General features: G+C 37.9%; 1 protein-coding gene across 4 annotated transcripts in view; it reads left to right on the forward strand.

Moving 5' to 3' along the window:
- Positions 1–15,124, forward strand: part of TRPC6 (transient receptor potential cation channel subfamily C member 6) — a 136,743-nt gene extending 121,619 nt beyond the window's left edge. For 3 of the 4 annotated variants that reach the window (XM_066247981.1, XM_066247998.1, XM_066248006.1), the window contains exons 11-13: positions 9,911–9,994; positions 12,302–12,377; positions 13,305–15,124. In XM_066247981.1, the coding sequence (XP_066104078.1) occupies positions 9,911–9,994; positions 12,302–12,377; positions 13,305–13,456 (312 nt within the window). In that variant the 3' untranslated portion in view covers positions 13,457–15,124. The remainder of the gene's footprint in view (positions 1–9,910; positions 9,995–12,301; positions 12,378–13,304) is intronic. The other variant, XM_066247992.1, reaches the window with a different exon arrangement.
- The last annotated feature ends 807 nt before the right edge of the window (positions 15,125–15,931 follow it).

Raw genomic sequence — 15,931 nt, forward strand, 5'->3', positions numbered from 1 at the left:
TCAGATTGTCCTCTGTCACCTTCTATCTTGTTTTCTCTGTGCCCCTCCCCACCCCCTATCCCTCTCCCATTCCCCCCTCCCCCCCGTAACCACCACACTCTTGTCAATGTCTCTTAGTTTCAGTATTATGTCCCACCTACGTATGGAATAATACAGTTCCTGTTTTTTTCTGATTTACTTATTTCGCTTCGTATCATGTTATCAAGATCCCACCATTTTGCTGTAAATGTTCCGATGTCATCATTTCTTATGGCTGAGTAGTATTCCATAGTGTATATGTGCCACATCTTCTTTATCCAGTCATCTATTGATGGGCTTTTTGGTTGTTTCCATGTCCTGGCCACTGTGAACAATGCTGCAATAAACATGGGGCTGCATGTGTCTTCACGCATCAATGTTTCCGAGTTTTGGGGATATATACCCAGTAGAGGGATTGCTGGGTCATAAGGTAGTTCTATTTTCAGTTTTTTGAGGAACCACCATACTTTCTTCCATAATGGTTGTACTACTTTACATTCCCACCAACAGTGTATGAGGGTTCCTTTTTCTCCACAGCCTCTCCAACATTTGCTATTACCTGTCTTGTTAATAATAGCTAATCTAACAGGTGTGAGGTGGTATCTCATTGCAGTTTTGATTTGCATTTCTCTAATAGCTAAAGAAGATGAGCATCTTTTCATATATCTGTTGGCCATTTGTATTTCTTCCTGGGAGAAGTGTCTATTCATATCCTCTTCCCATTTTTTTATTGGATTGTTTGTTTGTTTGTTGTTGAGTTTTATGAGTTCTTTGTATATTTTGGATATTAGGCCCTTATCTGAGCTGTTGTTTGAAAATATCATTTCCCATTTAGTTGGCTTTCTGTTTATTTTGTTATCAGTTTCTCTTGCTGAGCAAAAACTTCTTAGTCTGATGTAGTCCCATTCATTAATTTTTGCCTTCACTTCTCTTGCCATTGGAGTCAAATTCATAAAATGCTCTTTAAAACTCAGGTCCATGAGTTGAGTACCTATGTCTTCTTCTATGTACTTAATTGTTTCAGGTCTTATGTTTAGATCTTTGATCCATTTTGAGTTAATTTTTGTACAGGGAGAGAGACTGTAGTCCAGTTTCATTCTTTTGCATGTGGCTTTCCAGTTTTCCCAGCACCATTTATTGAAGAGGCTTTCTTTTCTCCATTGTGTGTTGTTGGCCCCTTTATCAAAAATTATTTGACTATATATATGTGGTTTTATTTCTGGACTTTCTATTCTGTTCCATTGGTCTGAGTGTCTATTTTTCTGCCAATACTATGCTGTTTTGATTGTCGTGGCCCTATAATAGAGTTTGAAGTCAGGTATTGTTATGCCCCCAGCTTCATTCTTTTTCTTTAGGATTGCTTTGGCTATTCGGGGTTTTTTATACTTCCATATAAATCTGATGATTTTTTGCTCTATTTCTTTAAAAAACGTCATTGGAAGTTTGATGGGAATTGCATTAAATTTGTATATTGCTTTGGGTAATATAGCCATCTTGATTATATTTATTCTTCCTAGCCAAGAACAAGGTATATTCTTCCATCTCATTATATCTTTTTCGATTTCCCTTAACAATGGTTTATAGTTTTCATTATATAAGTCCTTTACATTCTTTGTTATGTTTATTCCTAAGTATTTTATTTTTTTTGTTGCAATCGTGAAGGGGATTATTCTTTTGAGTTCCTTCTCAGTTGTTTCATTGTTGGCATATAGAAAGGCTATTGACTTCTGTATGTTAATTTTGTATCCTGCGACCTTACTGTATTGGCTTATTGTTTCTAGTAGTCTTTTTGTGGATTCTTTGGGGTTTTCGATGTATAGGATCATATCATCTGCAAAAAGTGATACCTTTACTTCTTCTTTTCCGATATGGATGCCATTTATTTCTTTGTCTTGTCTGATTGCTCTGGCTAGAACCTCTAGTACCACATTAAATAAGAGTGGAGAGAGTGGACAACCCTGTCTTGTTCCTGATTTAAGGGGGAAAGCCTTCAGTTTAGTGCCATTTAATATGATGTTAGCTGATGGTTTATCATATATGGCCTTTATCATGTTGAGATATTTTCCTTCTATACCCATTTTGTTGAGAGTCTTAAACATAAAATTGTGTTGTATTTTATCAAAAGCCTTTTCTGCGTCTATTGATAAGATCATGTGGTTTTTGTTCTTTGTTTTGTTGATATGGTATATTACATTAACCGTTTTACGTATGTTGAACCATCCTTGAGATTCTGGGATGAATCCCACTTGATCATGATGTATTATTTTTTTAATATGTTGTTGTATTCGATTTGCTAGTATTTTGTTTAGTATTTTAGCATCTGTATTCATTAGAGATATTGGTCTGTAGTTTTCTTTTTTTGTGCCATCCTTGCCTGGTTTTGGGATGAGGGTTATGTTGGCCTCATAAAATGTGTTTGGAAGTATTGCTTCTTCTTCAATTTTTTGGAAGACTTTGAGTAGAATAGGAACCAAGTCTTCTTTGAATGTTTGATAAAATTCGCTGGTATAGCAGACAGGGCCCGGAACTTTCATTTTTGGGGAGGTTTTTAATGGTTTTTTCTATTTCTTCTCTACTGATAGGTCTGTTTAGGCTTTCTGCTTCTTCTTGACTCAGTCTAGGAAGGTTGTATTTTTCTAGGAATTTCTCCATTTCTTCTAGGTTGTTGAATTTAGTGGCATAAAGTTTTTCATAGTATTCTACAATAATTCTTTGTATATCTACAGTGTCCGTGGTGATTTCTCCTCTTTCATTTTGGATTTTGTTTATATGAGTTCTTTCTCTTTTTTCCTTGGTAAGTCTTGCCAAGGGTTTGTCAATTTTGTTGATCTTTTCAAAGAACCAGCTCCTTGTTCTATTAATTTTTTCTATAGTTTTTCTGTTCTCTAATTCATTTATTTCTGCTCTGATTTTTATTATCTCCTTTCTTCAGCTGGTTTTGGGTTGTCTTTGTTCTTCTTTTTCTAGTTCCTTAAGGTGGGAAGTTAAGTGGTTCACTTGGGCTCTCTCTTGTTTGTTCATATATGCCTGAAGCGATATGAACTTCCCTCTTATCACTGCTTTTGCTGCATCCCATAGATTCTGATATGTCGTATTGTCATTTTCATTAGTCTGTATATATCTTTTGATCTCTGCACTTATTTCTTCTTTGACCCATTCATTTTTTAAAAGTATGTTGTTTAGTTTCCACATTTTTGTGGGATTTTTTTTTCTCTTTTTTGTAGTTGAATTCTAGTTTCAAGGCTTTATGATCAGAAAATATGCTTGGTACAACTTCAATTTTTCTGAATTTGCTGATGTTGTTTTTGTGGCCCAACATATGGTCAATTCTTGAGAATGATCCATGTACACTGGAAAAAAATGTATACTCAGTCACTTTGGGATGAAATGTCCTGTAGATGTCTATCATATCCAGGTGCTCTAGTGTTTTCTTTAAGGCCACTATGTCTTTGTTGATTCTCTGTTTGGATGACCGATCTAGAGCCGTCAGCGGTGTATTGAGGTCTCCAAGTATGATTGTATTTTTGTCAGTTTTTGTTTTAAGATCAATAAGTAGCTGTCTTATATTCTTATATATTTTGGTGCTCCTTGGTTTGGTGCATATATATTAAGAATTGTTATATCTTCTTGATTCAGTGTCCCCTTAGCCATTATGAAATGGCCATTTTTGTCTCTGAGTACTTTTCCTGTCTTGTAGTCAGCATTATCCGATATGAGTATTGCTACACCTGCTTTTTTTTGGATGTTATTTGCTTGGAGTATTGTTTTCCAGCCTTTCACTTTGAATTTGTTTTTATCCTTGTTACTTAGATGAGTTTCCTGTAGGCAGCATACAGTTGGATTTTCTTTTTTAATCCATTCTGCTACTCTGTGCCTTTTTATTGGTGAGTTTAATCCGTTTACATTTAGTGTAATTATTGATACTTGTCAGTTCCCTATTGCCATTTTATATCTTGCTTTCTGTTAGTTTTGTGTCTTGTTTGATCCTTCTCTTTTGTTTTTCTATCTTTTGTTTTTATTTGGTTGTATTCCATACATCTTTCCTCTGTTGCTATCTTTTTTATCTCATGTGCTTCTGTGGTGGTTTTTTCAATGGTGGTTACCTTTGAGTAATGAAAAGGGTCCCTACCCTGTTCATTGTAGTGAACTATTTTGTGAGTACTTTTGCACTCCATCGTCCTTTGCTACTGTTAATCTCCATCTTCTCCCCCTCTTTCTTTTTGTTGTTGTCACAGTTTAAATTTGGTTTTTTTGTGTTCTTCTTGAAGCTTTTACTTGTGGCTCTGTTTTTTTTTTGTTCTTTGTATCTGGTTGGAGAACCCCCTTTAGTAATTCCTGGAGTGGGGGTTTTCTGATGATAAATTCCCTCATCTTTTCTGTATCTGTGAATGTTTTTATTTCTCCTTCGTATTTGAAGGATAGCTTTGATGGGTATAGTATTTGTGGCTGAAAGTTCCTCTCTTTCAGGACTTTAAATATTGGGGTCCACTCTCTTCTAGCTTGTAGAGTTTCTGCTGAGAAATCTGATGATAATGGGCCTTCCTTTATATGTTGTATTCTTCTTTTCCCTGGCTGCCTTGAGAATTTTTTCTTTGCTGTTGGTTTGTGTCAATTTCATTATGATACGCCTTGGAGTAGGTTTGTTGGGGTTAAGAAAACTTGGAGTTCTGTTTGCTTCTTGAACTTGAGGCTTTAGTTCTTTCCACAGGCTTGGGAAGTTCTCACCTATTATTTGTTTGAGTATGTTCTCCATTCCATTTTCTCTCTCTTCTCCCTCTGATATACCTATTATTCTTATGTTATTCTTTTTGATGGAGTCAGATAATTCTTGTAGGGCTATCTCATTTTTTTTAATTTTTGAGTCTCTTTCTTCTTCTCTCTGTTGTGCCTCAAGTTGCTTGTCTTCTATTTCACTAATCCTCTCTTCTATCTGACCTGTTCTATTAGCTAAGCTTGTTACTTCGTTTTTCAGCTCGTGAATTGAGTTTTTCATCTCTGTTTGATTTGTTTTTATAGTTTCAATTTCCTTGGACATATATTCTTTGTGTTCATTGAGTTGTTTTCTGAGCTCCCTAAATTGCCTTTCTGTGTTTTCTTGTATATCTCGGAGGATTTTTAGTATTTCTATCTTGAATTCTCTGTCATTTAGCTCCAAGGTTTCCAGTATATTAAATTTTTTCTCCATAGATTTTTCCTCATCTAGCTGTGTTACCTCTCTTTCTTTTGTATCCATGATATTCGATTTTCTCTTCCTTAATGGCATCTGAGGGTGGTTTTGTTGATAGTATTAATGAGATTTAATAAAGAATAAAAAGTTAAAAAAATAAAAAATCAAAAAGAGTTGTTTTTTTTTAAAAAAATTAATAATGAAATAAAGAAAAATAAAATAAATAAAAATTTTTAAAAAAAGGAAATTATTCCCCCCCTCCTTTTTTCCTCTCCTCTCCTCTCCCCTCTTTCTTGAGAAAATCTTGTGGTGGACTGTGAGTTATAGCAAACAATGCCTGTGATGGAGGGCCGAATTGGGGAAAAGTAATAAAGGGGCAAAAAAGAAAAAAAGAAAAAAAAAAAAAAAGGAAAAAAAAAAAAGAAAAAAGAAAAAAAAAGAGCGTATGGACCCACAAAAAGCAAATAAGGAAAAAATTTGGGTCAAGAATAAAATGATTTGCTTTTAGGTGTTGGTTGTCTAAGAGTTATGATGAGAGGAATAAGAGGAAAATGGAAAAATGGGGGGACAAATTAAAAACTTACTATTGTATTTAGTGGAACAAGAACTAGATAATATGGAGAGCCAGGGATGGGAGCACTGCTAGTGAGTTAAAAAGGTGAAGTAAAAACCCCCCAAAATGCCACAAACATAGGTTTGAGTCCCAGATAAGATAATTTGTTTGTTATTGAGGTTTGAATGAGAGGAGATATAAAGGAGAAAGGAAGAAACTAATATAGAGGGAGAAAAGAAAGAGAGAGAAAAAAAGAGGTAACCACTAAAAGAAGAAAAAAGAAAGGAGAGAGAGAGAGTTAAGGGTTTTGGAGTGCAACCCTCATAGAGAGAAAGGAAGAGAAGAGAAAAGATAATGGGAGATGTAACACTTATGGGTAGTGTAGTTCAAGGAGAGGAGAGAGTAAGACCGGTAGAGAGTTAATCAGCCAAATTGGAGGAGGAAAAAAAAGTATCAAGAATGAAGATAAGAGAAATGAACAAATATAATAAAATGGGATAGGTTATAAAGTCTGCAGATTATTCTTGATTTTGAGAGGTTATCTTCTTGCTTTTTCTTTTCTCTCCCTCTTCCTGGTCGGTGACTCTGTACCCCGGGTTCTGCCCCTTTGGCACGCTCAGGTAGAGGTTTGCAGTTGATAAGTCTCTATGGCAATGTCATGTATTGTGCTTTAGTCTCATGGGAGTCGAGGCTCATTAGCATTTATAGGCTCCGACAGTGAGAGAGTCCGTGTTCCTGGAGCCTTTCTCCTAGTCTTTCCTTCCTCAATTAGTAGCCTGAGAATCCAGCTATGGGGTTGCTGCTGCCTCTGCCTGGATAGTAAGAGGCTCAAAGAGCTGGCAACTCCCCACTCTATTTCCACTTAGCACAGGGCTCTGGGTAAGGCTCAGTCAGTCAGAGCTACTAGCATAATCAGGCGGGCTTTCCGCCCACTCAAAGACCACTGGCTCTGCCACTCTGTCCGGTAACACAAGCGGGCGCCCACTTCTGGGGGGCGCTTGGAGGAAACTCTCACTCACTGTCTGCGACCAGGATATCCAGCCAGCAGTCTCACGCTCTGAGTGAAACCCCCAACCGCAGGGAAAAGTTGCAGCGTTGGAATTGAGTCTGGCTCCGTCCCCGTGCGCGGCTTTTGCAAGGCGCTGGGGCGGCTCGAGATTCCGCTTTGGCCCACACAAAGGCCCCTGACTCTACCCCTCTCTGCAATAACACGGGCGCGCACTGCCGAGGCACTCGGAGGAATCACTCACTCCTTATCTGCGCGCACAAACCAGGATATGAGGCTGGCCGCGGTTCCCTCTGAGTGAAACACCCTCCAACACGGAAAATCTCCACCGTTGGAATTAGTTCTCACTCCCTCCCGTGCGTGGCTTTCCCAGGGCACTGGGGCTGCCCAGAGACTCTGTCCTCGGCCCACAGAAAGGCCTCTGACCCTGCCTCTCCGTGGGGCAACACGGGCACCCACTCTCGGGGCCTAGGAAGAAATTCTCGCCCACTAACTGCGCACCGACCAGGAGACCGGGTAAAATGGCCGCTCCACTTGTCTTTCTTTGTTTGGGTTTGGCGCAAGTGTTAGCTTGTATTGCCCGGGTTGCCACAGGATCAGATTTTTCTCAGCTTGGATCTCCGTGCCAAGCCTGGTTTGGCCGTTTGTGCTGCGGCGGCCTGGATCTATTCACCCCCTTTGCCTGCCTCAGTTTCTATATTCACAGTTACCAGAGAAAGCCGCCCTGTTTAGGTTAGTGAGGAAGGTGGAGCATTTCTTACTCCCTATTTCCTTTGGGGTTTGGTTATATATTTAGCCAATTTTTCACTCAATCATACCTTTGGGTGTATTGCGAAGCATCTGGAAGCTCCAAGTATAGGTTTTTCTGTTTCTGGTTGAGGATCTTGTTGAGTTTTGGGGGAGATTTATTGGTATCGCTTCCTACCCCGCCATTACTCTGACATCATCTCTACTTTCCTCTTTCCATGAACATCTTTGAGTATACTAGTAGCCTCTAATGAAAAAAAAATGAGACATGACATTAATGATTTGCAACCATGAGATTCATGTGAATTCGTGTGCATTCATGTGAATTCATGAATGGAAAGTAAAGGATGCACAAAGATTCCATTTGTCTGAATCTTTTTTCTGTGATTATGAACCTGTCCTCACCCTCCGTGCTCTATCATAAAAACTGGGCCATGAAGGTGAACTTGAACCTGGCCATCACACTTAATGATGTTCTTAAAGTATAAATTACAGTTTGAAAACTATTGTAAAAATAAATTATATATATATATATTTTTTCCTTTTTTTAGTTTCTCTTGATTTTATTGTTCTTTTTAAAAAATAAAAGTACATCTTTTACCAATACAAGTTAGAATGTTTCCAGAATAATGAACCAGGCACTGAAGTTTAATTCTCTGTTGAATTTCAGTAGCAGTTAAAAAATTCTGTTTTCAAAGTAAGGCTATTTTTTACTATTCTTTTGGATAAATGACTTAGCAACAAAAGGAAGGTTGCTAAACTATACACATGCTTCTGAGTTCATGTCTTCTTTTTACTTATGACTGAAGTGAGACAGCAGTTCATAACAAGCGGAGATGAACATATACACTGTCCATGCTGAAAATCCCGAGTTCATTTTTTCTTTGACAAAGAGGCATCCAATGACAATTCTCGTGGTTTAATATTACTTGGTCACTCTAATTATTTCATTATGGCCTTGAATGAAATTCTAGTCTTCAAGCTGTATTCCCAAGGCCACTCTCCCCCAATGATCTTGAGTGTCCTGAAGTAGAGGTCAAAATTTTAAATTTTATATTATTAAAATGTGTTTAGTTTTACACTAATTTCATAAGTTCATAAATTAAAATAACTTGAAGGACCAAAGGGGTCAATTAGACTACTCCCTTCAATGTCAGAAGAGATCATAGAGTGTTTTAGCACCTTGCCTAGTGATCTACAGCTAACTTGGGCAGAGCCAAGTGAGTCTTCAGGTTTCTGTCCAGTGCCATTAAGAATCTAAGCTGCCTCTCTTTGGTTGTTTTGCTCAATTGCATAATTTTATTTTAATGTTTTTGAAAATAAATATGAAATAAAATTGAAATAAAATAATGTACATTTTGCTGATATTTTTAGAGAGGGTGAAAGAAAAGGGTAAATGATGACATGAAAAAAAAATGCTATCCAAACAATATTATCAATATTATATGTTATTTTTTATGGGTTTAGTCAGCTTGGCCATATTTTCCTATTATTATAATTTAGCTAGACTATAATTGCTTACATTCTTCATTAGTACCCATAACCTAGTACAGCACCTTACACATAGAAGACATACTTATTCAATTCATAAATGTGTATATAGCTGTTTTAATTCATCATGTAGGCATTTAAAGACCAAGTATTGAAGTCAAGATTTTAATTGTAAATAGTTGTATACCCCAAACATACAAATTTGGAGCTGCTCTGTTTCACTTAGGTTCTCCTAATTTTTTTTGTAAAATCCTTAATTTTTTATAAAAATGACTTGAAGAATATTTTAAATTATCCTCTTAGCATGTTAACATGGTATGTTAAAACCTTTATTATAGATTGCTTTAATTTTTTATTTGCCTATTCAAGCAAATATATTACTTGAAAAATGCTCCCCAAATTGAATACTATACAGATCCTAAGATTCAGATGGATTAATTAGTGTTTTCTTGGCACCTAAATTCTGTCCCGCAACAGTTTCATTGCGGCATTTCTTCAGAATCCCCAATCAAAACCCACTGCAGGCGTGGGTGTTGTAGTCCATCATACTGGCCTGTTGATTCCTCATCAGTGGGCTTCTGAGCCATTACTTTCCCAACTCTTTTGCCTCTTCCTCTGTCACATATGTGTTGGTGGGGAGGTTAAAGCATTATTCTCATGACAACATGATTGTGGCCACAAGGTCTAAAAGACTCCTCTGACAACCTCTGATAGTCATTGAGAGACTGAGCACACCTCAAGTGCCTATGATTTGTCTTGGTAGATAGAATATTAAGCAAAGTGAAGTTAAAATGGCACCATATATTCATAATATTATTTATGTATACTATATAAAACTAATTATTAGTTTATTTATACAAGTAATAAATCTCATCACATTTTTAAAAAATTAGATAAGAAAATTTTTTAAATTTTTTCCAAATTACAGCTTGGGCATAGTAAACAATCAAGTATAAGAAGCTCAGAAGATTTCCAGTTAAATAGTTTCAATAACCCTCCAAGACAGTATCAGGTAAGCATGAATTTTTAAAGAAATAAGGCTAGTTATCTGTAACATATAGAATCTCAAACTATGTAATTAGTTTTTAGATGAGATGAGGGGAGATAGTGAGGCAGATTCCTGCATGCACCCCAACCAAAATCCACCCAGCAACCCTATCTGGGACTGATGCTTGAGTACTGAGCTATTTTTAAGCCCTTGAGGCTAATGTGCTCCATGGACATATCCTCAGTGCCCAGGGCCACACTCAAACCAATCAAATCACTGGCTACAGGAGGGGAAGAGAGAGAGAAGAGGGAGAGGGAGTGGGGAGAAGCAGATGGTCACTTCTCCTGAGTGCCCTGACTGGGAATTGAACCCAGGACATTCATATACCAGGCTGACACTCTATCTACTGAGCCACCAGCCAGGGCCACCATGTAGTTCTTTAAGTGAAAATGAACTATCATATTTTTCTCAATATCAAGATAATGCATTAATTCAACAAATATTTACTGAGTAATTACCATGTGCCAGGCACTTTCTAAGTACTGGAGAGACATAGCTAAACAAAATAGATGAAGTCTTGAAATCATAGAGTTTAGCATTCCCATGTCCATCATAAAAAGTCTATTCTTACTAAAAACATAAAGAGGAGAGTAAAATTCACCTCAAATACCACCCCTGAAGAATAAAGATGTTTTGTCAGATGATTATATATGTGTGTGTATAATTTTACATATATTATCATTGTTATATAAATGTATATATAATATACATTTTTTAATTATTTTTTAGTGAGATGGAGGGAAGGCAGAGACAGACTCCCACATGCGCCCTGACCGGGATCCACCCGGCATGCCCACCTGGGGGGTGATGCTCTGCCCATCTGGGGCCCTTGCTCTGTTGCAACCAGAGCCAATTTTAAGCACCTGAGACAGAAGCCATGGTGCCATCCTCAGTACTCAGGGCCAACTCACTCCAATGAGCCATGGCTGCAAGTGGGAAGCAGAAGAGATAGAGAAAGAGAGAGAGAGAGAGAGAGAAAGAGAAACAAGAGGGGGGAGGAGGGAGAAGCAGATGATTGCTTTTCCTGTGTGCCCTGACTGGGAACCGAACTCAGGACATCCACACGCCAAGCCAATGATCAACCACTGAGCCAACTGGCCAGGGGCAATATATTAATGAATTAATAATACTTATATAATGAACAATAGTTTTTCACTTCACAAGACATATATTCATGTTAATTTTAATAAATATATTTTATTCCTTTATACAAATATAATTTATTAAAATAATCTCTTATTGATGGACACTTAAGGGTTGATTTTTCTATTATGTTGTAATACTATGAACAAATTGACCATGAACCCAATTACATCCTTGGAATAAGTTTTTTTTTTTTAAGAGTTTCTTTTTTTTTTTTTTAAATGCTACTGATTTTTTTTTATTTATTCATTTTTTTTTAGAGAGGAGAAACTGAGGGAGAGAGAGAGACAGAGAGAGAGAGAGAGAGAGACAGGGGAGAGGAGCTGGAAGTATCAACTCCCATATGTGCCTTGACCAGGCAAGCTCAGGGTTTCGAACCAGCGACCTCAGCATTTCCAGGTTGACGCTTTATCCACTGCGCCACCACAGGTCAGGCAAGCCCAGGGTTTTGAACTGACAACCTCAGTTCTTGAATGAGGAATTCTACCGTCCACCATTTCTTTCCAGCCTTAGGTAGTAATATTTGGTTTAGCTATATCTTCACTCAGGACTTCCTGTACATGTGCTGAGCCTCTTACTTTTCACAAGATTTTTGTAAAAGCACATCCTCATGGAAGAAACCATGGTGCTGGAGGAAGTATATTACAACGAAACTGACCTCTCACTCATTAATTACTAGCAAGCATAAAATCAGCGCTGGCTACATTTCTTTATAAGAGAGGGAAGAAACCATAAGTGAATTCTTCCCTGTTTGCTGACTTTTTCATTTTTTCCTGCAGTGCTGCATACCTTTAACCTGCCCAACGGAAAGGCTGTGTCTTGCTCTAATACTTTTCAAATAAAATACAAGCTGTGAATTAAAGATTAGATGTTTGTTCTGAACTTGCTCTTTTCCAAAGAACTAATTTCTGAGACAGTTATCCCAAGTGATATGAAAAATGCTTTAAAAATCTAGAGACAGAGAAAAAAAATCTAGAGAGAGTATGCATTCCCAGGCAGGTAAATAATCTTAATCTCTGTGAGCATCACTTCTAACATGCTTACTACAGAGAGAATGACTCAAAATTATTCCAAAGGAGAGATTTGTCATGAACATAAAACTGAGATGGATTTTTTTTCTTTCTCTAGAAAATAATGAAGAGGCTCATTAAACGATATGTACTACAAGCCCAAATCGATAAGGAGAGTGATGAAGTGAACGAAGGTGAGTTGAACACAGGACAAGCTGGCCCCTGAGCATGAGCTAAAATGTGGGCCTGATGCAGAGCTGAGGGAGGGCTGGAGAAAAGGCTTCAGAGGCTGAGTGGCAGGGTGAGAGAAGGCAGGCTCTCACCAATCTCTTTTTTTTCTTTTTCTTTTTTTCCAAGTGAGAGGAAGGGAGATAGAGAGACAGACTCCTGCATGTGCCCCAAATGGGATTAAACTGACAATCCTCATCTGGGGTCTATGCTCTGCCCATCTGGGGCCATGTTCACAACTGAGCTATTTTTAGCACCTGAAAGGAGGCTCCATGGAGCCATCCTCAGCACCCAGGGCCAATGCACTCGAATCAATTGAGCCATGGCTGTGGGAGCGGAAGAGAACAAGAGAGAAAGAAAGGGGAGAGTGATGGGTGGAGAAGCAGATGTTCACTTCTCTTCTGCACCCAGACTGAAAATCGAATGAGAACATTCACACTCTAGGTCGACGCACTACCACTGAGCCAACTAGCCAGGGCCTCATCAATCTCAATACCATTACAGTCTCAGGAAATAGGCTATTTATCCCCAGTTGGGGGAAGATGCCACTAGTTAGATAAGTAACTACTGTTTTTATGGGGGGCTTGGAGGGAGGAGAAAGTGGTGGGAAGGTGAGGGGCTTTTCCTCCCAACCCCTAAAACATTTGCCGCCAGTGTTTTCCTAGCTTACTTCCAGAGGGCTTTTGTTATAATTTTTTTCTATAATCTTCTCATTAACTGAAATACTGAGCTGACAAAATAGAAACATGTCCATTAGGAAGTCATTTCCTTCAGAAGGATTCAAAATACAGATGTGTGTGGACTTGAGATTGATTTCACTCTACCACAGAATCGCTTGTTTATCTGCATTTACATATTTACAGTTGACTTCTTGTCACTCTTGCTTTTCAAAGGGGAACTGAAGGAAATTAAACAGGACATCTCAAGTCTCCGCTATGAACTCCTGGAAGAAAAAACTCAGAATTCAGAAGATCTAGCAGAACTTATTAGAAAACTTGGGGAAAAATTATCAATGGAACCAAATCAAGAGCAGAGCAATAGATAATGCAGAGACTTCCCTTAAACCCATATTTATTTGTCCACTTGAAGCCATATTATTTTCTGATCTATTTTTTTAACTACCAATGTGAACATCTTTTAAACAAGAAAATGTTCAAAGATAACTTGGGACATACTGTCATCTGGAACCCTAATATTTAATATTTTTCATGGAGAAATTTTATTGTTCAGGCTAAAGATTGCAGATTTTGATGAATATTATGTCCAGTTATTTGGTGCTTGTTTTATGAACTGCTTTTTGGCTATATCTACTGTGACAGAGTGACTGCTACATGTTGTCTGCCTGGGAATCACCCTTACTGGCAGGGGACAGACACACCGTTCTGTGGTATTTCCCGGACAGGACATTGGGCTCCTTCCTGCCTGCTCTGTGGAGTCCCTGAAATCTAAAGAGAAAACAATCTATGGCCATTTATTGAATGCTGTTTGAACATTTATCCTGCATAGCATCCCCCCCAAATATGATTAATAATGTCTTTGCAAACTGGGGTACAATCTTTGCTAAACTTTTTGATGTATCTCTCTGAAAATATTGTATTTAACAATGAAAAAATGCTTCTTCCACTGAACCCTGGAAACACGCTTCGTGTGTGTGTGTGTGTGTGTGCACGCGCGCGCGTGCACGTGTGTGAAAAGCTTGCCCTATACTCTTTTGCCTACAATTTAGACCCTTGAAAGATCTTTATGTTATAATTGTTTATTGAAACTAAAAAATTATTGACCAAATAAGAATCTTTTATTGGAAAAGTATCAAAACCATACAATTGTGGTCATTTGGTCCAATTATAGCACAATTTTGTGCCATTTCTGTGGGCCATTACAGGTAAATTCCCCATTTGGTGTCAAATATGAAGAAAAAGAAAGTGCTGAAGGAATTTGCAAATACTTACCTCTTGTTGTTAGTATGTTCCACCCTCTTTCCAAAATAATATAAAAAAGAAATGTGTATTAGTGAGCATTCACCAAGAGGCCATTACTGACTGATGCTGTGAGGCCGTAGCTAAAACAAGTGAAGGAGAAATGAAGGTTCATCTGTTCAACTCCCCAAACTCTCAATATATAGATGATGCTGGGCATTAACTGAAACTGCAGCTTTAATTCAATAAAGAAGGCCTTCAAATGTAAAAATTTAACTTCACTTTAAAGTTAAAATGGTCACAGAAATTCTGTTTAGCTCCAAATTTGACTGAATTTAAGTCAAAGGACTTTTATGTAAGTAGCAGAAAATAGAGCTGAAAATTTGTATTTAATGATTTTGTATTTGCGGGTATTATTTATTAAGTTATTTAGTGATACAGAAAAGGTCTATTTTCAAATGTTTCATGACAACATTTGAACCAGAAGTTGCAAAAATCAACCTCATACCAAATGCATAATCAACAAACTAAAATTAATATCTGCGATGCTTGCATGTTGTGCCAGGCGAGAGACTGGCCTCCCTGTCAACAAGTCAGTAGTTTCTCCTCGGAGTGCAGCTGAATTGGCACCTCTTCTAATTTCTTTTTAATAGAAAGATGAAAAGAGAAACCAACCATGTTTCAAGAAAGGTTTTATAAGAGCTCAGTTGAAGGCGAATTGTCAAAGGATCGTCGTAAACGTGACTGTCCTTCATAAGCCTCAAGACCACTGGCTTTAAATTCTGTATTTGTCTTGCAGTCAGCTTAACCTTTGAAATAAAGTGGTTAGTTAGTTGAAATATACTTATCCGAACTGCTGTCTTTCTGTCATATTTCTCCTCTCATATGTAGTGCTTCCTGAAGTTTTGGCTACCATACGGAAAACAGAACAAGGATGCCTAACACAGACCACGCAGCTGCTCCCTGAAGGCCAGGGCATGTGTGTGACAGACCCACCACCAGTGAACAAAATGACATCTCTGTTTTTGTACATCAATGCCTGGTTTTACTCTCTGCTGTTCTCATTACTCTGAAACTGAGAAACAACACAAATTCAATGTGATTTTATTAGGCATGTAATGAATGACCAGAATCTATTGTCTGCTTATAACCTTGCCAGGGACTGAGAGAATAGAAAGTGTGTGCCTGAACTCAACAAGCTGGCCACCCAGTAGGGAAATGGGAGTTAGGACAACTGCGAGAAGTGTTTACTGGGCACCTCCCCTGGCCCAGGCATGGCGGTTAATGCTTTCATTCATTATCTAGTTTAATCTGACGCATTGCTTATGCCATCTGAATGAAGTAAATACTATTTACCACAGTAAATAGAGAAAACAGCTTTTAGAGGCTTAGTAAATTGTACCAAGAGCTAAATGTCAGAGCCAGGAACAAAACTCAGGCGGGCCTACTAACAAAGACCTCACAGTTACCTGAGGTCTTGATTGACTGTATTGGGGTGTGGTTGTCTCACTGTGCAATTTATATTTTAATCTCTGGGTGAGGAAAACTGGGCTGTACCTGAAAACCCCAAGTTTTATTACATACTCAGTCCGGAGAGAGACCAC

This window comes from Saccopteryx bilineata, chromosome 1 (genome assembly GCF_036850765.1).
Source record: "Saccopteryx bilineata isolate mSacBil1 chromosome 1, mSacBil1_pri_phased_curated, whole genome shotgun sequence".
Classification (NCBI taxonomy): Eukaryota; Metazoa; Chordata; class Mammalia; order Chiroptera; family Emballonuridae; genus Saccopteryx; species Saccopteryx bilineata.